We start from the raw sequence: 26,796 nt of genomic DNA on the forward strand, positions 1-26,796 counted from the left end.
TTGGCTCATCAGCTATTGTTAGTGTTAGTGCATTTTATGTGTGGCCCAAGACACACATTCTTCTTCTTCCAGTGTGGTCCAGGGAAGTCAAAAGATTGGACACACCTGCTATAAAGTCTACCTCACTCTGACCATGAGACTCACCATGTGTGCATGGAAATGATAGGCCACTTTTAGTAGCATATCACTGGATATCACTGGATATCACTGGATATGGTTTTATTCCATTTAGACATAGAATTGATTGCCTGAATGTGCTGGGAATTAAGAAGTCCCTAGTGGAAACCCACTGATTAAGATAGGGATCTCTTTAATGTATGCAGAATTTTTGTGGATTTGGTGGTTGTATGAAGAATAAGTGAATCTACCAGAACTTCCTAGTAGCTAAGGTATATATTGCCAAAATTGTCAAGAATTATCAAGCTCTGAATTAGGAGAACAGCATTTTCTCTCAGCCTATTGGTGTCAGAATCAGTCATTCAGCATTTATTCTTATTTCTTCCTATATGCTGCATGAGGATACTTATTACTACCAAAATTTAGGGTAGAGGATTATACATTTTTTTTGTAGAATGTGCCTTGATGTTTCAACTAAAGAAAATAAATTTATTATTGAGGTATTTTATTCCATATAATCCACTTAAATCAGAACCAATTTATATAGTCTTATCACTCATTGAGCTTCTATCAGTAATGAAGAATATGAGTTGCTGAACATTTCTTCTGAAATGCTATTAGCTTTCTTCAAATGGGTTATAATACCAGAATTGTTTAATTTTAGAGATTATCTAGTAAAATTTGTGAGCATATAGTGAAAATTAGTAAAAGCTATATGCTTTAGAAAAAGGTTTTTAGAGGTCTTGGATTTCTTATGTTACACAGAGCTTGTACATTTGGATCTCCCACTGCTTAGCTCGTAGTAGGTTTTCAATACATATTCACTGAATTAAATTTATTCCAAATTTAGTAACTTCGTTAATTACAGTAAAAGACTGTAAATAACTTATGAAGCAAAGGAATGCATTCAAAGATTTCAGATAAAAGAAGTTACAGTTTGGAAAAGTTATCAGGTACTAAGTGAGATTATCTTTTGGATAAAACATAGGATCTAGTATAATTTGGGGGGTCCACCACTCCTAAAATAAAATTTTCATCTCCTTGCAGATTTCTGAAATGTCTTCATCTGGGAAAACATTGTTGACATTGGTTTAATTTCTAAATATGCTTGTCATGTGACCTTGGACAAATCTGTTCCATTTGTAATGAGGACAGTAATAGTTTCTCTGCAAGTTTGTAGTGCAATTAAATGAGACGGTGTTTAGAAAATGCCCTATCCATAGTATTCAAAAATGTGATTTTATCAATGCATTACAATACTATGTCCTTCTATTGAATACTTAGAACACTAATTTAAAATGCAAAAACTGCTTTTTTGTAGGTACTTAGTCTATTTCAAAGTTTAAATGATTGCAGATTCTGTTCCCATTTTTCAGTTGAAGAGAGGTAATTAACCAAGCAAGCAGTCATTTAACAGTTAAAATATTAAAACTGAAAGTGTATATACTGGGACAAAGGAAGGCAAAAGTCAACTCTACTAACTTTTAAATGATTGGAACTCCCCATCCCCAACCCCCATGAAGGAAAGGATTTTGGCCAAAAGAACAGGTGTTAACAGCACTGCTTCTACTGATTTATGGAGATTTTTTTAATTAAGTTGAATTTTATTATAAAGATCTTGATTCCCAGAGGATCCAGTAACTGAGACACCTGCACACTTTACAATAAATAAAAGACATGAGAACCCATGGTGCTTATAGTTACAGTTAAGTATATTAACAATTTTTGCAGTAGACTTCATTACAATTAAGAAATGATTTTGATGCACTGTTTACAACAGCACTAGAGCCAAATCTAGACTTTTAACACTTTTATCACTTTTCATGTTGTGGTTGATAGTGTTTCTATGGCAGCAATTAAAAACAAAGTTAAATAAAAAAGTGTTAAATCTAGAAGTTTTAAAACCTCTAGGAACTAGTTACCTGTTTTAGACTAGAACTCAGAGTCCATGCTTTGGCACAACACAAGATAGCCTTTTGACTCCCAGGACTGTGCTCTTGCCACTCTGCTGCCTTTCCTGTCTGCTGTTTGGCATTGAAATTTTCATTTCATTTCCAACTAAAGAAAACATTTGTATATTGTTGAACAGTTTGTTTTAACATATTTTCTTTTAGAGTCTTCAGATGGATTTTAAAATTGAACACACTTGGGATGGTTTTCCAGTGAAGCACGAGCCAGTATTTATCAGGCTGAATCCAGGTGACAGAGGAGTGATGATGGACATTAGTGCTCCATTTTTCAGTGATCCTCCAGCCCCTCTTGGAGAACCAGGAAAACCTTTCAATGAACTGTGGGATTATGAAGGTAAGTGGAAGTACTGTATTTTATTGCAAACATAAATCTTCTTATAATAACCTCTCACAGAACTATTATTTTATCTTGCTGTTGGGAAGTAAGTGCTTCTGAGCAATTGACATGTACAGTTTCTGATATTTCCTACCAATCTCTCATTCTTTTTCTCCATTACCTATGTGACTTTAACTATGTAGCAAAAACAGTTAAAAAATGGCAATTACAAATCCAGATTTTTATTTATTTATTTATTTTTATTTTTATTTTTTTGAGACGGAGCTTCACTCTGTTGCCCAGGTTGGAGTGCAGTGGCGCAATCTCGGCTCATTGCAAGGTCCGCCTCCTGGGTTCATGCCATTATCCTGCCTCAGCCTCCCTAGTAGCTGGGACTACAGGTGCCTGCCACCATGCCCGGCTAATTTTTTGTATTTTTAGTAGAGACTGGGTTTCACTGTGTTAGCCAGGATGGTCTTGATCTGCTGACCTCGTGATCTGCCCACCTCAGCCTCCCAAAGTGCTGGGATTACAGGTGTGAGCCACCTCACCTGGCCGCAAATCCAGATTTTTTTATTGCTGCCTTATTTTCTTCCTTTATTTCTGTTACCTATGCTGAGAAGAGTTCAGGATTCCTGTTTTGTATTTAAGTATCTTTAAATTACCACTCTAACCTTATAAATCTTCTTTATGGAAGATTTGGAGTGTTTTACTTATTGTAGAAACACTATCAACCTCAATACGAAATGTAGTTTTTACTTTATCCTGGCAACTCATCTCACATATCAAAGTAAGACATGACATAAAATTACACTGTTTCAGGTTTGCTCTATGATCTCCTTCTACTGTATCCTAATTAAGCTATCAGATTCATCTTTCTGAAATACTCGTCATGATACCATTTCCCAGATGATAAATCATTACTATCCCTAGAATAAAGTTCAAACCCTTCCTTTAAGCTTTCAGCATACTTATGAATTGGGCCACCATATTCAACCAAAAGCTCTTAACCTATGTACCTTCTCATTCTATTCCCCCTGCCTGTAATGCATAGTTCGAGATCTAATTCATGACCCATTTCTTCAAAGAAGATTTTGATGAATCTTGTAGTCAATATGTCTAGTTTATGCCATTTGTAAGCACACATTTTGTCAGTGTTAATTTGTCGTATGTTAAACATATATTGTCTTATTGATACAAAACTGGTATATATTATCTTCCTAATGGAATACACACTAATGTGACTTACCTGCTAGAGGCACTACAGACATGAAACTCAACAAATTCTAACCTCAACTCACCTACTTCTTTCATAAACCAGTTCTTTACCTAATTGCCCAATATCAATAAATGGTACTAACAATGCATTAAATCACCAAATCTAAAAAATTGTGAGATCTTTCTAAGATATCCTTCTTTGACACTCTCCATTATTTGGATTTATTTACTAAGTCCCATCAGTTTTGCCTCCTAAATATTCCTCTAACTCAGTATCTCCTCTTCATTCCCACTATCCTTGCCAAGTTAGGCTTTCATCATCTTTTACCTTGGTTAGGGCAGAACCTTCTAAATAGTCTTTTAGCCCTTAAGCCCATACTTCACTTAGAAGCCAGAGTGCTATATCTAAAATGAAAATTTAAACTCATCCTTCCGCTACCTAAAAACCTTCTCAGGATCCTTTTCCTCTCAAGGTAAGTTTTGTCCTTCTTAATATGATCTCTATATAAGACTTTCTATGACCTGGCCCCTTATTCTCTGTAGCACCACCAGCTTCTCCTACATTGAAAGGTTTGCCTGGTAAGACTGAACTGTTCGTAGTTCTTTAAATAAGCTACAATATTTCCTAATTGTGTACCCTTGATTTTACTGTTGTCTTGCCCTAGAATGCTGTTTCTATCATTCTTCACCTAGTTCCAAATCATCTTTCAAGACAGAGCTTAAATAGCAACTTCTCCAGGAATCCTTCACTAAACCACTTCTTTGAGCTAAACATCTGTTTTCTATTTTTTCCTGTAGCAATGCATGCATCTTCCATTTTGGAACTTTTATTAAAATTTTCCACTTTAGTATCTGATTAGATTGTAAGCTAATAAAGGTATTTCCAGAATCTGATATAGTGTTTAATACAGAGAAGCTGCAAAAGTATTTGTAACATGATGATGGAAAGTAGAAAGCAGAAGATATATATGTGCATCTGAGTGTGTGTGTGTGTGTGATATATATATACACACATGTATGTATAGTGAGAGAGAGAGTATGTGTGCTTATGTATGTATGTATGTATCTATTTTATATATATGGAGAGAAAGAGAGAGATCTATTTTAAGAAATTAGTTCACACAATTGTGGCAGCTAGCAAGTCCACTCTTCCCTGGGTCTTCAGTCAACTGGCTGGAAAACCCACTCTTCCCTGGGTCTTCAGTCAGCCAGCTGGAGAGCTGATGTTGCAGTTCAAATCTGAAGGCTGTCTGCTGGTAGAATTCCTCTCTTGAGGGAGGTCGGTCTTTTTTTCTATGAAGGCCTTAAACTGATTGGATAAGCCCCAGCCACATTATAGAGGGAAACCTGTTCTACTAAAAGTCTACTGATTTTAATGTTAATCTCATCTTTAAAAAATGGCTTCACAGAAACAACTAGAATAATATGTTACAAAATATCTGGATACCATGGCCTAGTTAAGTTGACAGATACAATTAACTATCACAGTAGACATTCTAATTTGTCTATATAAAAGATTTAAAAAGGGACAATAAGATTATCTGAATTGCTGGCAGAATTATGTCTATATTTTAGCTATTTTATTATAAAAATAACACATGGAAAATTGGAAACAACCTAAATGTCTATCCATAAAGGATTAAGTGAGTAAGTTATAATATTCTATAAAATAATACTATTCAGTCATTAAAATAGTATGTAGAAGCACAGAAAAGGTCTGGCAGGTTTTAGACCAAAGGGGAAGAAAAGGACTTTGACTTTTTACTTCATATATATATTGTTTTAATTATTTACAAGAAAGATGTATATGTTCAAAATTGAACAATTTTAAAAATAGCAATATTCAGAAATTTCCAGAAAATTATAAAAAAGAAAAGAAAGATCACCTACCTAAATTCCTGCAACCACAGATATGCAGTCGTTAACATTTTTGTGCACATTTTGCAGACATCTAGACATAGATACACATGCAATTTTAATGTCACGCACATTTTGGTTGCTGTTCTGCAGCTGACTTATCGAATATCATGGATATCTTCCTATATCAACAAATATTTAATGGTATCTTTGATTTTAATAGCTGCATTGTATTCCATTGTTTATGGAATACATGAATTCCATAATTTCCTTAACAGTTCTCCTGTATAATAGGAGATGTATTTAGAGAATAAGAGATAATCTTATGTAATAGGAGATAGTCATTTAGATCATTTCTAATTTTTCAACAGTACTCTAATGAATGGCATTATACTTAATTCTTTTCCCAGTTGTCAGATTATTTTCTTAGGATAAATTCCTAGAAGAAGATAACTGGCTCAAAGTTTATGTGATAATGTTAATTTCTTTACAACCTGACCAGGACTAGTTTTAATTAATCTTTTCAATATGTGGCAATCTGATATGTGAGAAAATTGTTGATGATTTATTTCCTATATATTTCTTCTTCCAGGCAATGTCTGTTTTCTTTGCTCTTTTTCCTATTGGGGATAGTATTATAATTAAGAACAGTTAATTCATTTTATATTCTAAAGGAATAAACAAATTATTTATTGTTGGAAAGCAATATTAAATATCTCAATATGTTATATCTCTGTTTTCAAAAGTTGTGGAAGCATTTTTCTTGAATGATATAACTGAGCAATATTTAGAAGTTGAACTTTGTCCGTAAGTATAAAATGTTTTTTCTTACTTGTTACTACATAATTTGAACGTATTATTTTCTAGTTATAAATGATATAGTAAAAGCTCATTAATTCCAGTTAACTAGTAAGAATGGTACTCTGAATTTGCTTGAATGATATACTTTTATATATTTCTTAGTTTCAAGTACAGAGCACATATTTAGAATGTATGTTTAGAATATACTCATATTCTAAATGTTTGAAAATCCTATATCAATATTTTCAGTTCATTAATGTAGATTTTTCTAATAAATTTCAAAATAATTTTTTTCAAAATGAAAAGTCATTATAAAACAAAAACTCTTTCTCATTATTTACTCAATAAATTTGCATTATTATATATAGCTGTTCAGAAATAAAAGGAGAGATATGGGTATAATTAATTGAGCTAGCTTATAAAAATGTTTCTTTTAGGGGATTTTTAAATGACTAGATGAAACTTTAATTTTATGTATTACATAATTATGTATTCATGTATTCCATTCTTTATTCATCATGCATTTATTAAGTATATGCTGTGTCACTTCTGCATTCAGTGCCAGGGTTAAAAACTAAATCACATATAGATTTTCTTAGACTCATTAAAAATATTAACCTTGGACTGTCTTTGTTCAGGTTTAACTGTCTCTTGGGAATCCTGTTTACCTGGCTGGCAAACTATTTCTTTTTTCCTGTAGATGTACACCTATTATCTAAATTATAGCACATTTAAAATTAATAAAGTATTTAATAATGAAATATTTCTTTATATTGCAGTTATTCATTTGAAATGCCATTTAAATGCCTCTCAGTGTCTAACATTCAGAAGCCATTTCTCCTTTTGTAGGCTGGACAGAGAGCTCCAAACAATTGATTTAAATGAGATTTGTAAATATTCTTTTATTTTGATATTCAGCTAAATCTAATGTAGAAAAGTCTAGCTGTTTGCATTATGTTTTTTAAGAAGAATAATCATATACCTTTGTGTGTTACATTTCAACTAACATGCCAAAATTTGTTATTGAAAAATATGGTTAATTCTCATAAACTGCCATGAGAAGTAAGAAAATTTCAACTATTGTGTGCTTATTTTTACCCTACAGGTGAGAAAACTAAGGCAAACATTCATAATTTGTCTAGAGAACAGTAAAGAACTTGGATATCCTAAAATTTTGCCCTTAGTTTTAATTTTATTAGATGATAATATTGGTTCATTTTCATAAAGTGATGACAACACTAGATGAATAGAATAATTAGATTGTCTCTTGTTAAGAAATTACACAGTAATCATTGTGTATAAAATTAATAGATTTTAAAGGTTAAAAAAATTCACAGAGTAGTTTGGTTTCTTATGTATCAGGATAGTTAATAATCAAGAATCATAGTTTTGCTTCAGGCAATCACTTCCTGTAACAGTTTATTAACCTCTAGGAAAGCAACAGGAAGAATTTTTTTTCATTTGCAAGAATTTTTACTCCTGGGATGTACTCCTAAGGCTGCATAATAACCATAAAAATAATCAGAAGACTTTTAAATGGAAAAGAATACTTGGCTTCTGTTAGAATAGCTTACTGAAGGAAATCCTCCCTGAAAAGCTCTCAAAAGAGTACCTGTATAGAAATGTTTTAATGTATAGGTTTTCCTAGAGTTAGTGAATTTGCTTCATGTAAATACATGAAATCCTTTGGTTCTTAATGACCTGGCTAGTCCCAATTGTACACTGTTATTAGAATTTCCCTTTGAAAATATACTGTGTTCCTTTTTGAAAACATGATGCTGAATGAATGGTAGAAAGCGGGAAAACACAAGAGGCAGACAGGTTGAGGACAGTGTGTGAAAAAAATAGACAAAGATTAAAATCTTTAGCCTGTTGACTAGTTGTAGACTGTCTGTGTTTTGCATTTTTTGTTTTCCTAATGAGCTACCAGATAGTTTTCTTATAGAAATAACCTTTATTAAAGTTGTTGAATTCAGACTTGGAAATTGTTGCTTGCTTTAGTTTTTGAAACTCGTTTTATAAAAAACTCCAAATAACATGGTATCTCTCTGACCTTTTTTCATACTTTGTATCATCTAACCAAATGAAGTATTTTATATAATTGTTTCTTTAAAGAATATAAAAAGCAATCTAAACATGAAACTTTATGCATTTGGTGGCAGTTGTCTGGAGAGTGGTAAACCCAAAGATGTCATTTCTAAGCAACTGAACACACTGGCTCTCCCTATAATTATCCAATATTAATATTGCATCTTTTTTTTTTTTTGAGACAGAGTCTTGCTCTGTTGCCACGCTGGAGTACAGTGGCGCTATCTTGGCTCACTGCAACCTCTACCTCCCGGGTTCAAGTGATTCCCCTGCCTCAGCCTCCCAAGTTGCTGGGACTACAGGCACACGCCACCATGCCTGGCTAATTTTTTCTTTATATTTTAGTAGAGACGGAGTTTCACCATGTTGGCCAGGATGGTCTTGATCTCCTGACTTCGTGATCCGCCCGCCTTGGCCTCCCAAAGTGCTGGGTTACAGGCGTAAGCCACCATGCTCAGCCTGCATCTTTTAATTATTTGGAAATTTAGTTGCAAGCACACACATTCCATGTATAAAGGATAGTGAAGACAATAACATTTATGTTTTTCAAACACTCATGAGGAATCTTAATTTTGACAGCCACGGACAGCATTTAGTGCTTTTACTTTCTGGAAGAAGAAATGTGTGGAAAGTAAGTAAATAAAAATAGGAGGCAAAATCATTACGTACACAGTGATACACATATTTCTGTGTTTAAAGTGTAAGCCCAATTTTATCTTTTGTGTTTCACATGTTGTTTCTGTAGCAAGAACTTCCTTTATCATTCAGAGTGTCCAGAGGAGAGACAAAATGGGAAGGCAAAGCTTATCTCCCTTGGAGTTATTTTCCACCAAATGTGACAAAATTCAATTCGTTTGCAATTCATGGATCAGAAGATAAACGAAGTTATGAAGCTCTTTACCCTGTACCTCAGCATGAACTGCAACAAGGACAAAAACCTGATTTGTAAGTAGAAAATAAATGAAGATATGTTCCAAATATACGAGTTTTTTTGAAATTAATTCTTAGTGGAACAGAAGTAACATTTTTGATCAAAGAAGATGACATATGTGCACAAGTACCTAGTAGAGTCCAATGTTCACTGATGGTCCTCAGAAAATACTTGGTAAACTTTGGACTGACATAATCTCTCTCACTACTGTCAGTAGAGCACTTATTTTTCCATAGTGGTATGAGAAAAGTGTTGTTTGCATGTGAGAAAAGTAAATGTTGGCAATAGCTGATATAGAAGTATGGTCACAAATTCCTTTAAAATTTCTTTCAGAGCTAAAGGGCCAGAGGCATCAGTTTCCTGGTGTGAACAAAAGGTCCCCTGTTACAAGGAAATCTAATCTTCAGTTATCTCTCTAGTTCTCCTCTTCCGGTAATCTCATAAGGATAAAAATATCGACTGTTTCTAGGCAACACTGCTTATGATAAAAATGACCCTTAAGTGGTAAATTACATCTGGACTGAGAATAATTTTGGATGAACTATAAATATATGATGGAGACAGCATGGCTTTGGGATTCCCTTGTAACAGTCATGTTCCCTGTGGGAACCCTGGAAGCTATGGCTATGGAGTTATTCCAAGAGATATTGCTCTCATGGGGCAGCAGGCATTTGAGCCAAGGTATCTGCTATGCTTTCTCAATTTGAGTCTTGTTTCCTTGCACCTGTAGCTCTCACATAGGCGGACTAGAGCTCCTGGCAGCCTTATGAATGCTTCATGGACTTCTGCAAGGACTACTCCTTTAGGGAGGAAGCCAGATGCTGTCCTGGGGCAAGCTGTGATTGCTGCTCTGTATCTCTCTAGGTATACTCACTATGGCCAAGGTAGTCTCATGAGTCTGGGCATTTGGAAGAACCTAACAGAGACATCCTAGTGAGCATTGCACTATGGTAGATGGACATTCCTGCCTTTTAACCTGTGGAATGTGCTGCATCGTCCTTCCTCTCCCTGTTTGCTTCTCCTTCCTGTCATGCTCTTACTTTATGCTTCTTTGTCTTTGTCACTTCTAGCATATTTCCTTATTTTGCTTGATATTTTTTCCCCTTTTCCCTTTGCCTTTCTCCCCAATCCTGACATAGCTTTTACCTAGTCTTTTTTCCCCTTCCTTTTTCTTATCCTTCACTGTTTTTTCCTTAATCTCTTACTCTGGGATTGACAATTGTGACTCAAAAACTGACTTATCCTGGCCAGGTGGGCAGAATGAGACAAACATGTAGTTGCAACTGACTCAAGGTCCTCATATCAAGACATCATGTCTCTCTGGCTTTTCATCAGCTAATACCTTCCTATATTCAGGCTCTTCATTCATACATTATTTGGAAGCTGATCTTAGGTGGAAGTATGATTATACATTGGCCAGGACAGAGCCTAGGCAGAGAGACTTCCTACAGAGTGGGGCTCCACTGCAGCATGTTAGCTAAGCCTTTCTCTCCTCATTAAGCCACAAGAGAAAGCTTCTTAATGTAGTTAAATGGCTTTCCTCGAAAGAAAAGAACTGGGATTAATACTCTTTTACGTTAACCTCTCTTGCTTCAGCAGAGAAGGGAATTAAGAAGTCTATCTTATCAATGGAACTGAAACTTTTCAAAACAATTGCTTATATGACTGATATAAATTATATCAAAGTTTGAATATAAAAACATATGCAAGAGCATAATATGATTTGTTTAAAGCTGGATGGAATGAGTCATGTTTTGAGAACTGATTTCTCCCTTCAGCTGTGAGGGAGTTATTTGCAGAATTGAAAGAAGAGTGCTTTGAGATGCAGGTGAATGTTTTCAGAGCTGAGTGTTTGATAGCTAGAGTGAGAAAACTGTACATATAAAATATATCTTACCTTTAGTATTGCTTAAAATAGAATGTTGTCATATTACAGTTGTGACAAAATAAATAGCCCTTCAGGACAACTATTTCACAAATGCATAATTCATTTCAATTCCCACCTTCTTTTTCTTTGCTTTTAGCCATCGCCTAGAATACTTCGAGTCTTTCAGTTTTAATACACTGCTTGGAGAAGCATGGAAACAACCGGAATCAGACCTGTGGCTAATAGAGAAATATGATATATAGGAGTAATAGATAACCATACCGATCATTTTTTTCTCTATACCTTTTAAGATAAACAAAAAATAAATATCATTTTTTTAAGATGTCATGTATACATTTCAACGACAAATATTTTCATAGAAGTCACTGAAAATATAGTATCTGTGGCAAATTTTATATGATTAACAAGAAAATATATGATTCTTTGTAGATAATTTCATCTGTAAAGTCACAGTGTTTCTCAGAGTCAGTCCAGGATGTTACATTCCCAGCACACAGTACAGTTATTCTTGAGAACTACAAGTGAAAAAGGGGGAACAATTGAGTTTGTCCAAGGCTACCTAGAGCACTGTCTTGCACTACCTTGTGATTCAACCGTTTCATTCCTAGATATATACCCCAGAAAAATGACTGCTCATAGCAGCTTTATTCTTAATAGCACAAAATTGTAAACAGTCAAATTTCCATCCATAGGAAAATGGATAGACAAACTGCAATATAGTCAGTGGAATACTGTTCATTTAAAAAAGGACTGCTGATACATGCAACAACCTGTATGAATCTCAAAAACATTAAGTTGAGCAAAACAAACCAGACATAACATACTATCTAATTACTTTTATATTAAAGCCACTTCCAGGCAAAACTAGTATTCGATGATAGATACCAGAACAGTGGCTGCTTAGAGTGAGGGCACAGAATTCAAATTGAATGGAAAAGGGGCCTGAGGAAATTTTCTGGGGTGATTGAAATGTTTTGTATTTTGATCTGGATGATGGTTATGTAGCTGCATATATTTGTCAACATTCCTTATGCTGTATGTTTAGATTTGTGATTTTACTATATGTAAATTAATTCCTTAATAAAATACTATTATAAAATAAGCTGTAAATTAAATTGAATTAACTTCAAGTTTACATTGAGTTTATATGTTTCCATTGATCAATCACTAGTGCTTATCGACTTACTCATTTCTTATATATGTTCTCTATCTAAAAAGAGAGCTGGTGTAAGATAAATGCTAACTTTTACAAAAGGTATTATTAAGTATCCTGACTACACATCATGGTGGCAGTGTTAGGCATCTTAGATAAATTGAGAAATTATTCTTAAAACTGATAATAGCAACTAATTAATTTGATATAGAAACGATCTGCCTGTTTTGGATACGAATGGCATATTTTAAATAACCTAGGATGATTTATTTATAAATTACCTGAATAATTTTATAAATGCATATAAAACTATCAAAATAAAAACAAGATATATTTTAGAGTATCTTGATTTTAGAAGTGAATCAAACACTATGAATTACAGTTTCAGATATAAATCATAACTATTTATAATATGGATAAAAATGAAGCACAAATATGATAGATACAATCACAAAAATATAAAATACTGAATTTGAATGTTGTAGCTTGTGAGCTTTCTCAAACCTAACGTGTATCTTTTTAAAATTTGTTTAGATGTTTTTTAAACATCTCTTAACTTTCTTTCATCTAGATAAGACATTTCCTTTTCTTCCAATACCAAGCAAGCAAAAATACATTATGTAAACATTTTCTTTTGAAAGGAACATGCATATCAACTACAGAATTTCGGAAAGCTTGTCCATTAGTCAGGTACAAATGATATAGCCTAGAAACCTGTATCCAAGAAACTTTTATTTGAGAGTGGGTGTTTGTAGTAGCCATTTCAAATTTGTTTTTCAACTTCAGGACCATGAAAGAATAATCATCCTTTTGTTTAAAATATGCATAAATGCATTTCTTTGCTGTGATTTGAATTGTTCACTGCAGTGTCAAGCAGATTCTCTCTTCTCACCACCTAAATAGATTACGCAGTGTGCATATTTATTCAGGTGCGTTCTCATGCTTTTTCCCAGCTCCAGGAAAGTGTAAGTCACAGTCTGAAGGAAAATATGCCTTTTATTTTTGGCTCCAAACTCTTTTTTTAAACGTTAAAAAGGTTTTGTGCCACAGGAAAAAAAAAAAAACATTTAATTTCCCCTCCTTCTCCTCCTTTTGCTCCTTTTTTAAATGTTAGGCTTTTGGAGGACAGAAGATAATGAGCATAATTAATCTGATATTGAAAAAGAAAGGGTAGCAAGTGGATAAAGCAATTACAGTAAGCCCTCAGCCCTTTTCTCATGCCTCAAAGCTTAAGGATTGTCTCTTCTTTTCCATGTAAATTTCCATAATACTTTACACATTGCTTTGTTAGAGCATTTATTTCACTGTGTCCTAGATAGCTCTTCTGACCCACCTCCTATCCTCTCAGCCTAACTTTTTACTCCAGCAATCAGTTGCATACAGTGAACTGACTGGCCAGTTGCCTCAGCTGTACTATGTATGTCTTACTTCCTGCCCCTAGGGCTTCTCTGCTTCCTCTGCTGTGTGGAACACTTGCAGGAACCCATTTAGCCGTTCTCACACATGAACTACCCTGGATGTGTGAAGGGACTAAAACACCCCATGGGGCACCTCTTGACCAAGGAGGGTGGGAACTGATGGATAACTACTTCTCTGTTACATCCCTCAGTTTAACAATTGTATGGTCCCTTCCACACAGCTCCTCAGAAGTTCTCTTAAAATGATCCCACCCTGATTACCCACAACAGTGGCCAGCTAGTAACACACTTTTGCATTATCTTTCCTTCATTTCCATCATTTTCTGTTTTGCTCTTCCTGGTACCTCTCTCCTCTCTGGAATTACTTAACTACAGTCAACCTCTTTGGAAGTTATTGTCCTATGTTTGCTTCATGGGGAACCCAGGCTAAGTCAGTGATTACCTAAAGCAGCCCTAGAAAGCCGTTCATCAGGATGAGAATCTAGAATTGTATCACAGGGCATTTGGTGACAAGGACCCCATTGTTGGTGGTAATGGCTGTGCTATAAGTAACTTCACAGTTATTAAAACTTTCATGGAGTGGTAGACTGGCTTGAGGTGCAGCTGAGGTACCTGAAGCTATGAAAGCTATCTAGTCATAATGACTCTTCATGTCAACTGTTCAGCAGGCAAATAGAAGCAGGCTACCATGCAGAGCTAGAGTTATAACTATTAATGGAAGCAGTATAGAGTATGTCCTTCCTAGGGGATTCATTGAGGCAGCCTTTGGTGCTTCAATGTCAAGTGATAACCTTAAATGGGCGACTGTAGCAACCACAGCCTGACAAGGTAAAGAAACTAAGGACTCTGACCCTTTGAGGATGAAGGTCTAGGTCACCTCACCATTCAAACTGCTTGAACCTACTGAAGAGCTTGGCCAAATGTGAGAGAAATACAGAATTTGTGAAGGAAGAGAGAGATGATAACTATCAATTATAGACTTGAAATCAGTTACAGTTATAACTTGTTCCACTAAATCTTTTGCATTTAGTATTTGTGTAATGGCTGCCCACTTCCTTGAAGACTGTGACAGATTGGACTCAATGTGGAATGTGTGTGGCTCTGAGTGCTGCAAGGAGTGGACTGTATTTAATATCTCTTGTGTCCTACCTCACATCCTCTTAGGCCATTTTTCAATTCACCCATTTTACTCTTTGATAGCACTTTACCTCTTTTGTCCCATGTATCTCTAGATTTCTGTATTAGTGCTTTTCTGACACCTCAGTTATGTGAAACACCTGTGGAAATCTGCTAATCTACTCTGACATATATGCAAACCTGGAAGTTTGAGGGAATTGACAGTAGGGACAGGATTCAGTGGATAAATATTCCCCTTTTCTGTCCTTTGGGCAGACAATTCTGAAGTGCATTCCATATAGTTCCTTAGTGGTCTCCAGTAGGACTCCACTAGGGTCTTCAGTTACCTACAGTACTGATCAGTTTAAAAATACAATCTTAGATTGGCTTGCTTTATTTAATTTTTCCAAAGTTCCCAATCCCATTCCTTAGAATCACATTCCAAAATTAATGCACTGCAAACAACCCTCTGCTTTTGTCGGGGGTAGAAGGGGTATCCAGCCTAAGGCACCTAAGTCCAAGAGGAATATGTGCCTAATGAATCTTCTAACTAAACATATATATATCTCATATGTTTATATATCAACATATATATATCATATATGTTATATAGAGAGAGAAAGAGAGGGAGAGTATAAAATGTGCTGTGTATGTGTGTAGCATATTTTTTGTTAAATCACCATTCCTGGGCCCTACTCATTTTCTGATAATTTCTTATCTTAATTTTGCTCTGAAAGAGCAAAACTTATAAAATTGACTATTGTAACTCTATTTTTTACCAACTATCATTTTTCATGGAAGGAATAGTAAAAAGAGTTACCCCTGAAGCTAAGATGACACATGTATGAGGAATATAGGAAGCCAGAAATCATGAATCTATGAAAAGTGAGGGATGTCTGTGCATATTTTATTTTATTTCATAATAAATAACCAGTAATTAACATATTCTTTTCCATACAATGGGATCCACGAGTAAATTTTTGTCTGATATTTATAAATCTAATATGTAATATAAAGGAGAAATAGAAAATGCTGTCAAATGACATTTCACTTTACTACTTATTTGAATTACAATGAAATAATATGTAGCTACATCACTGGCTCCTGAGAGAGCTTTGGGTGTTCTGTAAATTTTTTACTTTGCACTCTTGAAAAATTCGCAGAGAATGCAAGGTTTAGTAAAAATTTATTTTCTTTTGGCAGCCTATCACCTGTAATTTCCGTTAAACAGCATTTCTGACTCAATAGTACACTGAAAACCCATGTTGGTAATAATACCCTAAAGCACTGCAGTACCTAGAGTATATATTTTGAAGAGATAGCTTTGCTGAAATAGAAAACCAAACTGTAAATTGAAGTCTGAGCATTCAGAGAAATAAAAATTATGCTAAATACAAATATATGTTTTTGAATTAGTTTTTTGAAAAATGGCAAAAAGATAATATTACTTAGTGATATTATTAATATCATTAATATCACTAAATATAATTAGTATGCTTTGGTATACACAGCAGAAACACCAAATGTCTCATACTCCGACAATAGACTGGGCTTTCCTTTTAGCTGCCTGACCTTGTGCAAGTTGCCTCATTGAAATATCTAATACTTACTGAATACTTATTATTTTTTCAGAAACTATATTAAGAACTTTACCCTTACTTTTTACAGCAATCTCAAAGAAAGTCAGATACTCTTGGAATGCTTATTTTTAAAGTTAATGAAACTAAGACCTACAGAGTTAAGTATCTTGCCCAAGATCATACAGTTAAAAAGTAGCAGATTTGAACCCAGGGAATTTGATTCTCAAGAGAAGGCACTTATTTACTATGCTGCTGCCTTTCTTAGTCTTCATTACTCATCTACAAAATAAAGCTATTGAGAGTGATGTCAGCAAGATGGCTGACTAGAGACACCTGGCATTCATTCCCACCACAATAAAGGACAAAGGCAATGAATAAACAGCTAAGATTTTGACTACAGTGTTGAAGGGAGAGTGCTGGAGTGCGATGGAGGAGTAGTGATTGGAAGTCTAGGAGGGTAAGGTGGAGGTACCTGTTGTCTGCAGCTTCATCTTCTCTGCCTGGATCAGATATACCTGGAGTCAGGAGAGACTTCACATGTGGGGAAAGGATAAGCAGGAGATTCCCACTGTCCCCCAGCCCCACTGCCACCACAAACACCTATAGTCCTTAAACAGAAGAATCCCATAGTTGCTGTAAGCCCCGAGTCCATCTTGGAGAGCTGCAGGGAATTTATGCAGCTGTGTTGCACTGGATTAGGAGTACAAGGTGTATACTCCCCACCCCTACTCACCCACTGTGAGCCAAAATGCTGCAGCATGGTGCCATCTTGAGACCTGAGCCATCTCTGGAGTGTGTCCTGCTCTGAGGTCAGTAGCCACTGTGCTTTTCCAGCACTGGGGCTCCATCTTCATTGTGCCTAACCCACATGGGTGATTGAACCTCACAACCCAGCTGTGGGGAGTCTGGGCTCAGGACTGGCTGTGACTCTGGTCTTGCATGGCAGAGAAACCAACCCCCACCCATGCTTAAGGCAGGAGGAACAGTGTTCCAGTCCTTCCCAGGATGAACCTGCCCTCGAGCCAGCCAAACTGCTGCATGCCTTCTTCCAAGTGGGAGAGGTCTCTGAGCATCCGAGCAGCTGATACACCCAGTGGAGTCGGCTATGTGCCCACACTCAGAATCTGAGAAACAGCCCTGCACCCTCACATCCTCCCCTAACCCCATCACAAACACACCCCTGGGCCTTCCCACTGGCCCTGTGCTCCCAATAAGGACCTGAAAAATAGGTGGTCTCATCCCTAGGCTAGCCAAGCAGCCAAGAGCCTATGTCCCAGACCTGAGAAACAGCCCCATGGGCTGTCCCCAGTGGACATGCCCCTGAGCCAACCAAGCAGCCACTTGTCTGTGCTTCTGGCCAGTGTAACAGCCCTATGGGTTCAGCCATAGCAAGACAGACCCCAAGGTGGCTGACCCACTGTGTGCATACATGTACCCCTGACCAGAGAAACAGGGTGGTGAGCCCAATCCCAGCAAAGGCACACCACTGTCACCACAAATTCTCTCAGCTTAGGCCACTGAGAAACTCGCAAACACCACTAGTGTGGATTTCAGTTAAAGAAACTATCTGGAGGCTACACTACTGCATCCACCTAAAATGAAGGCCAACACACCCCACCCAACTGACACTCTAAGACCCATTAATACAAATTGCTCTTTTTCTATGAAACCTACCCCATAAAATTGAAGAAGTGACTTTTCTACCAGATGTGTAGAAATCAACATAGGGACATATCAACTATGAAAAAGCAAGGAAATATGTCACCTCCAAAGGAAAACAATAATTCTCCAGGAACAGACTCCAATCGTAAGAAAATATATGAAATGCCAGAAAAAGAATTCAAAATAATAATCTTAAGTAAACTCAGTGAGATACAAGAGAATACAGACAGATAATTCAACAAAATCAGGAAAACAATTTATAATTTGAATTAGAAATTCAACAAAGAGATATCATTAAAAACTATGCAGAAATCCTAGAGCTGAATATTCAATGAATGCAATAAAAAAGAAATACAATCAAGAGCTTCACCAGCAGACTAGAACAAGCAGAAGAAATAATTTCTGAACTTGAAGACAGATCTTTTGAAATAACACAGGCACATACAAAAAAAAAAAAAAAAAGAAAGAAAGAAAAAGAAAGGAAAAAAAGAACAAAAGAAAGAAAAACATATTTGAAAGGATGGAGAAAGCCTACAGAATGTATAGAATACCACATTAGGTGAACAAATATTCATATTATAGGCACTCGAGAAGGAGAAGAGTATGAAAATGGCGAGAAAAACATATTTAATAAAATAATACAAGATAAAACTATTAAACCAAGATCTCTTCCTCCCTGATTCTATAAATAAAAACAGCATAGAAGAGAAAAGAGGTTCATAAGCCCTTCACTTTTATGTGGTAGTACATAATATGGAAGATGAGTATTCAAGCCACTCCTTATTAATAAGCCACTCACTAAGGGAGCCACATTTTTTCCCCTAAGCCCTTCTAGAGTGCTATTTGTTGCAGCAGTGTAACACATGAAAATCATTATTGTAGTGTGGACTAGTGGCTAATCTGAATGCAACTCTCTTAACATTTATTATTGTTAGGGAATGTATCATATTGTTCCGGAATATTAGAAAGAAAGAAATCCCAGGCCTCATCTGTACTAAATGCTTTTACTAGCTTGTTTTTTATCAAAGATCAAAAGATAAGCTTCAGAAGACATGGAACCTTTGGCAAGCAAAACTTCATACCCTTAAATAACTTGCAATAACTATAATAACCTTTTATCTTTATATATGAGAAATATGATGGATTTAGTAAAAATTTATTCTGAATGGTCATCTCATAGTCCACTTGTGCAGAAAATCTAAAGATTGTAAATGAATCTGTTTTCCTTTCATTATATTACACTCTTTGCAACAGTGACAAGTCACCCTTCTTTTTCTTGAGAAGATTATCTTCTTTCAAAAACAATAGAGTAATTTATCAGTGACTTTTCAAAATCCAGGTTACCAACCTATTAGTGAGTGGATTATAGAATCTTTTAGTGGATTGTATCTAACAGAGAAGTAAATAGAAAATATCAGAATGCATCACATGTATTAAGTGTATATATTGTTTTAATAATTTTTTTTATCTAATCACAAAAGTTCAAAATCCATTAATTTATGCTGTTTATAGAAAACAAGCTTTAAACACTTGAGTGTTCACAGTATTATCTTTTGGGTAACTTGTTATATCCAAAAATCCTCAATAATTAGTGACTAGAGAAGATTTGGAGGTGTAGCTCACACCCAAATGTGTCTCTGATGTATCTTAAAAACTAAGGAGAGTAACAATCTTCGATTTAGTTTGATTTATAAATTGAGAATAAAACAAATAATATAGATAGGTAGGTGGATACATTGAGATAGATAGATAGACAGAGATAGATGACTTACATATAGAGATACTAAGATTTTAAAATTTTTCATTGGAAGTGACCCCTTTTCACAGTATGTAGCTCTGTTCCTCATCTGTAAGTTAAGATGCTTTGGATTACAAGTATGATGACATGTGACAGTGTTTGATCTAGAGAATGACAGTCTCATTGTGTCTCTGGCTCTATCTATATATGATTTTCTTGCTTTGCTGTTTTATTTATTATTTATTTTAAATTTTACTTTAAGTTCTGGGATACATGTGCTAAAAGTGCAGGTTTGTTACATAGGTATACATGTACCATGGTGGCTTGCTGCACCCATCAACCTGTCACCTAGGTTTTAAGCTCTGCATGCATTAGGTGTTTGTCCTAAAGCTCTCCCTCCCCTTTTCCCTCACCCCCTAACATGCCTCGGTATCTGATGTTCCCCTCCCTGTGTCCATGTGTTCTCATTGTTCAGCTCCCACTTATGAGTGAGAACATGCGGTGTGTGGTTTTCTGTTATTGTGATAGTTTGCTGAGGATGATGGTTTCCAGCTTCATCTATGTCCCTGCGAAGGACACAAGCTCATACTTTTTTATGGCTGCATGGTATTCCATGGTGTATATGTGCTACATTTTCTTTATCCAGTCTATCATTGATGGGCATTTGGGTTGGTTCCAAGTCTTTGTTATCATATATAGTGCTGCAATAAAAATACATGTGTATATGTCTTTAGAGTAGAATGATTTACAATTCTTTGGGTGTATAGTAAAGGAATTGCTGGGTCAAATGTATTTCTAGTTCTAGATCCTTGAGGAATTGCCACACGTTCTTCCATAATGGTTGAACTAATTTACACTCCCAAAAACAAAGTAAAATTGTTCCTAGTGAGCCAAGATCGCACCACTGCACTCCAGCCTGGGCGACAGAGCAAGACTCCGTCTTAAAGAAAAAAAAAAAGTGTTCCTATTTCTCCACATCCTCTCCAGCATATGTTGTTTCCTGACTTTTTAATGATCGCCATTCTAACTGGCATGAGATGGTATTTCATTGTGGTTTTGATTTGCATTTGTCTAATGACCAGTGATGATGAGCTTTTTTTCATATGTTGTTGGCTGCATAAATGTCTTCTTTTGAGAAGTGTCTGTTCACATCCTTTGCCCACTTTTTAATAGGGCTTTGCTTTTCTCTTGTAAATTTGTTTAAGTTTCTTGTCAATTCTGTATATTAGCCGTTTGTCAGGTGGATAGATTGCAAAAATTTTCTCCCATTCTGTAGGTTGCCTGTTCACTCTGATCATAGTTTATTTTGCTGTGCACAAGCTCATTAGTTTAATTAGACCCCATTTGTCAATTTTGGCATTTGTTGCCATTACTTTTGGTGTTTAGTCATGAAGTCTTTGCCCATGCCTATGTCCTGAATGGTATTGCCTAGGTTTTCTTCTAGGGTTTTTATGGTTTTAGGTTTTATGTTTAAGTCTTTAATCCATCTTGAGTTAATTTTTGTGTAAGATGTAAGGAAGGGGTCCAGTTTCAGGTTACTGCATATGGCTAGCCGGTTTTCCCAACACTATTTATTAAATAGGGAATCCTTTCCCCCTTGCTTGTTTTTGTCAGGTTTGTCAAAGATCAGATGGTTGTAGATGTCCACACATCTGAGGCCTCTGTTCTGTTCCATTGGTCTATAGATCTGTTTTAGTACCAGTACCATGCTGTTTTGGTTACTGTGGCCTTGTAGTATAGTTTGAAGTCAGGTAGCATGATGCCTCCAGCTTTGTTCTTTTTGCTTAGGATTTTCTTCGCTATGCAGGCTCTTTTTGGTTCCATATGAAATTTAAAGTATTTTTTTCTAATTCTGTGAAGAAAGTCAATGGTAGCTTGATGGGGATAGCATTGACTCTATAAATTACTTTGGGCAGTATGGCCATTTTCACAATATTGATTCTTCCTGTCCATGAGAATGAAATGTTTTTCTATTTGTTTGTGCCCTCTCTTGCTTCTTTGAGCAGTGGTTTGTAGTTCCCCCTGAAGAGGCCTTTCACATTGGTTGTAAGTTGTATTCCTAGGTATTTTATTCTCTTTGTAGCAATTGTGAATGGGAGTTTACTCATGATTTGGCTCTCTGTTTTTCTATTATTGGTGAATAGGAATGCTTGTGATTTTTGCACATTAATTTTGTATCCTGAGACTTTGCTGAAGTTGCTCATCAGCTTGAGGAGATTTTGGGCTGAGACGATGGGGTTTTCTAAATATATAATCATGTCATCTCCAAACAGAGACAATTTGACTTCCTCTCTTCCTATTTGAATACCCTTTCTTTCTCTTGCCTGATTGCCCTGGCCAGAACTTCCAATACTATGTTGAATAGGAGTGGTGAGAGAGGGCATCCTTGTCTTGTGCTGGTTTTCTTTTTTTTTTTTTGAGGTGGAGTCTTGCTCTGTCACCCAGGCTGGAGTGCAGTGGCATGATCTTGGCTCACTGTAACCTCCGCCCCCCCAGGTTCAAGCAATTCTCCTGCCTCAGCCTCCCAAGTAGCTGGGATTACAGGCACGCTGTAATTTTTGTACTTTTTAGTAGAGACGGTGTTTCACCATCTTGGCCATGCTAGTCTTGAACTCCTGACCTCATGATCCACCCTCCTCGGCCTCCCAAAGTGCTGGGATTACAGGCGTGAGCCACCACGTCCAGCTGTCTTGTGCTGGTTTTCAAAGGGAATGCTTCCAGCTTTTGCCCATTCAATATCATATTAGATGTGGGTTTGTCATAAATAGCTCTTATAATTTTGAGATACGTTCCATCAACACCTAGTTTATTGAGAGTTTTTAGCATGAAGGTTTTTGAATTTTATCAAAGGCCTTTTCTGCATCTATTATCTATTGAGATAATCATGTGGTTTTTGTCATTGTTTCTTTTTATGTAATGGATTACGTTTATTGATTTGCACATGTTGAACCAGCCTTGCATCAAGCTGACTTGATTGTGGTGGATAAACTTTTTGATGTGCTGCCAGATTTGGTTTGCCAGTATTTTATTGAGGATTTTCTCATTGATGTTCATCAAGGATATTGGCCTGAAATTTTCTTTTTTTGTTGTGTCTCTGCCAGGTTTTGGTATCAGGATGATGCTGGCCTCATAAAATGAGTTAGGGAAGAGTCCCTCTTTTTCTATTGTTTGGAATAGTTTCAGAAGGAATGGTACCAGCTCCTGTTTGTACCTCTGGTAGAATTTAGCTGTGAATTCATCTGGTCTTGGAGTTTTTTTGGTTTGTAGGCTGTTAATTACTGCCTCAATTTCAGAACCTGTTATTGATCTATTCAGGGATTTGACTTCTTCCTGGTTTATTCTTGGGAGGGTGTATGTGTCCAGGAATTTATTCATTTCTTCTAGATTTTCTAGTTTATTTGCTTAGAGGTGTTTATGGTGTTCTCTGATGTTAGTTTGTATTTCTGTGGGATCGGTGGTGATATCCCCTTTATCATTTTTTATTGTGTCTATTTGATTCTTCTCTTTTCTTGTCTCTATTTCCTTCACTTCGGCTCTGATCTTAGTTATTTCTTGTCTTCTGCTAGCCTTTGAATTTGTTTGCTCTAGCTTCTCTAGTTCTTTTAATTGTGATGTTAGAGTGTTGATTTTAGATCTTTCCTGCTTTCTCTTGTGGGCATTTAGTGCTATAAATTTCCCTCTAAACACTGCTTTAGTTGTGTCCCAGAGATTCTGGTACATTGTGTCTTCATTCTCATTAGTTTCAAAGAACTTATTCTGCCTTCATTTCGTTATTTATCCAGTAGTCATTCAGGAGCAGGTTGTTCAGTTTCCATGTAATTGTGTGGTTTTGAGTGAGTTTCTTAATCCTGAGTTCTAATTTGATTGCACTGTGGTCTGAGAGACTGTTTGCTATGATTTCTGTTCTTTTGCATTTGCTGAGGAGTGTTTTACTCCAATTATGCGGTCTGTTTTAGAATAAGTGCAATGTGGTGCTGAGAAGAATATATATTCTGTTGATTTGGGATGGAGAGTTCTGTAGACATCTATTAAGTCTGCTTGGTCCAGAACTGAGTTCAAATCCTGATTTTCCTTGTTAATTTTCTGTCTTGTTGATCTGTCTAATTTACAGTGGGGTGTTAAAGTCTCCCACTATTACTGTGTGAGAGTGTAAGTCTCTTTGTAGGTCTCTAAGAACTTGCTTTATGAATCTGGATGCTCCTGTATTGGGTGCATATATATTTAGGATAGTTAGCTCTTCTTGTTGAATTGATCCCTTTACCATTATGTAATGCCCTTTTTTGTCTCCTTTGATCTTTGTTGGTTTGAAGTCTGTTTTATCAGAGACTAGGATTGCAATCCCTGCTTTGTTTTCCTTTCCATTTGCTTGGTAAATATTCCTCCATTCCTTTATTTTAAGCCTATGCGTGTCTTTGCATGTGAGATGGGTCTCCTGAATACAGCACGCCAGTGGGTCTTGACTCTATCCAATTTGCTAGTCTGTGTCTTTTAATTGGAGCATTTAGCCCATTTACCTTTAAGGTAAATATTCTTATGTGTGAATTTAATCCTGTCATCACGATGCTAGCTTGTTATTTTACCCGTTAGTTGATGCGGTTTCTTCATAGTGTCGATGGTCTTTACAATTTGGTACGTTTTTGCAGTGGCTGGTACTGGTATTTCCCTTGCATATTTAGTGCTTCCTTCAGGAGCTCTTGTAAGGCAGGCCTGGTGGTCACAAAATCTTTCAGCATTTGCTTGTCTGTAAAAGATTTTTTTTTGTCCTTCCCTTATAAAGCTTAGTTTGGCTGGATATGAAATTCTGGGTTGAACACCCTTTACTTAAGTATGTTGACTATTGGTCCCCACTCTCTTCTGGCTTGTAGGGATTCTGCAGAGAGATCTGCTGTTAGTCTGATGGGCTTCCCTTTGTGGGTAACCTGACCTTTCTCTCTGGTTGTCCTTAACATTTTTTCCTTCACTTCAACCTTGGCAGTGATGATTATGTATCTTGGGGTTGCTTTTCTCAAGGAATATCTTTGTGGTTTTCTCTGTATTTCCTGAATTTGAATGTTGGCCTGTCTTACTAGGTTGGGGAAGTTCTCTAAGATAATGTTCTGAAGAGTGTTTTCCAACTTGGTTCCATTCTCCCCGTTACTTTCAGGTACACCAATCAAACGTAGGTTTGGTCTTTTCACATAGTCCCATATTTCTTGGAGGGTTTGTTTGTTCCTTTTCATTCTTTGTTCTGTACTATTTTCTTCACGCTTTATTTCATTAAGTTGATATTCAATCTCTGATAGCCTTTCTTCTGCTCAATCAATTTGGTTATTGTCACTTGTGTATGCTTCACGAAGTTCTTGTGCTGTGCTTTTTAGCTCCATCAGGTCATTTATGTTCTTCTCTAAAGTGATTATTCTAGTTAGCAATCCCTCTAACTTCTTTTCAAGGTTCTTAGCTTCCTTGCATTGGGTTAGAACACGTTCCTTTAGCTCAGAGGAGTTTGTTATTACCCACCTTCTGAACCCTACTTCTGTCAATTCATCAAACTCATTCTCTGTCCAGTTTTGTTCCCTTGCTGGTGAGGAGTTGTGATCCTTTGGAGGAGAAGAGACGTTCTGGTTTTTGGAATTTTCAGCCTTTTTGTGCTGGTTTTTCATCTGTATGGATTTATCTACCTTTGGTCTTTGATGCTGTTGACCTTGAGATGGGGTTTCTGTGTGGATGTCCTTTTTGTTGATGTTGATGTTATTCCTTTCTGTTTGTTAGTTTTCCTTCTAACAGTCAGGCCCCTCTGCTGTAGGTCTGTTGGAGTTTGCTGGTGGTCCACTCTAGACTCTGTTTGTCTGGGTATTACCAGCAGAGGCTGCAGAACAGCCAAGATTGCTGCCTGTTCTTTCCTCTGGAAGCTTTTTCCCAGAGGGGCACCTGCCAGATGCCAGCTGTAGCTCTCTTGTTTGAGGTTTCTGTCAACCCCTGCTGGGAGGTGTCTCCCTGTCAGGAGGCATGGGGGTTAGGGACCCACTTGAGAAGGCAGTCTTTCCCTTAGCAGAGCTCGAGCGCTGTGCTGGGAGACCCGCTGTTCTCTTCAGAGCCAGTAGGCAGGAATGTTTAAGTCTGTTGAAGCTGCTCCCACAAGGGCCCCTTCCTCCAGGTGCTCTGTCCCAGGGAGATGGGAGTTTTATCTATAAGTTCCTGACTGGGGCTTCTGCCTTTCTTTCAGAGATGCCCTACCCAGAAAGGAGGAATCTACAGAGGCAGTCTGGCTACAGCAGCTTTGCGAAGCTGCGATGAGCTCTGTCCAGTTTGAACATCCCAGTGGCTTTGTTTACACTGGGAGGAGAAAACCGCCTATTCAAGCCTCAGTAATGGCAGACTCCCTCTCCTTCCACCAAGCTTGAGCATCCCAGATCGACTTCAGACTGCTGTGCTGGCAGTGAGAATTTCAAGCCAGTGGATCTTAGCTTGCTGGGCTCCGTGGGAGTGGGATCCGCTGAGCTAGACCACTTGGTTCCCTGGCTTCAGCCTCCTTTCCAGAGGAGTGAATGGTTCCTTCTCGCTGTGTTCCAGGTGTTGCTGAGGTATGAAAACAAATTCCTGTGGCTAGCTCAGTGTCTGCCTAAACGGCTGCCCAGTTTTGTGCTTGAAACCCAGGGCCCTGGTGGTGTAGGCACCCAAGGGAATCTTTTGGTCTGTGGGTTGTGAAGACCATGGGAAAGCATCGTGTCTGGGCTGGAATGCACTGTTCCTCATGGCACAGTCCCTCACAGCTTCCCTTGGCTAGGGGAGGGAGTTCCCCAACCCCTTGTCCTTCCTAGTGAGGTGATGCCCCACCCTGCTTCTGCTTGCCCTCTGTGGGCTGCACCCACTGTCTAACCAGTCCCAATGAGATGAGCCAGGTACCTCAGTTGGAAATGCAGAAATCACCCGCCTTCTGCGTGGATCTTGCTGGGAGCTGCAGACT

At 36.9% G+C, this 26,796-nt stretch overlaps 1 protein-coding gene across 12 annotated transcripts in view; it reads left to right on the top strand.

The window, feature by feature from the left end:
• Positions 1-26,796, top strand: part of C3H4orf33 (chromosome 3 C4orf33 homolog) — a 38,743-nt gene that overhangs the window by 6,717 nt on the left and 5,230 nt on the right. For 3 of the 12 annotated variants that reach the window (XR_008524761.2, XR_008524763.2, XR_008524762.2), the window contains exons 2-6: positions 2,232-2,421; positions 6,225-6,285; positions 8,947-8,998; positions 9,113-9,312; positions 26,056-26,413. Coding sequence is in view for 8 of the 12 variants with exons in the window: in XM_002815141.5 (XP_002815187.3) it covers positions 2,241-2,421; positions 6,225-6,285; positions 8,947-8,998; positions 9,113-9,312; positions 11,323-11,428 (600 nt within the window). In the remaining 4 variants the exon portion in view is untranslated. Of the gene's footprint in view, positions 1-2,231; positions 2,422-6,224; positions 6,286-8,946; positions 8,999-9,112; positions 9,313-9,631; positions 12,289-26,055; positions 26,414-26,796 lie in introns of those variants that run through there. The other 9 variants (XM_054554500.2, XM_063723662.1, XM_063723661.1 and 6 more) reach the window with 5 other exon arrangements.

The sequence above is a fragment of the Pongo abelii genome, chromosome 3 (assembly GCF_028885655.2).
Source record: "Pongo abelii isolate AG06213 chromosome 3, NHGRI_mPonAbe1-v2.0_pri, whole genome shotgun sequence".
NCBI classification, from domain to species: domain Eukaryota; kingdom Metazoa; phylum Chordata; class Mammalia; order Primates; family Hominidae; genus Pongo; species Pongo abelii.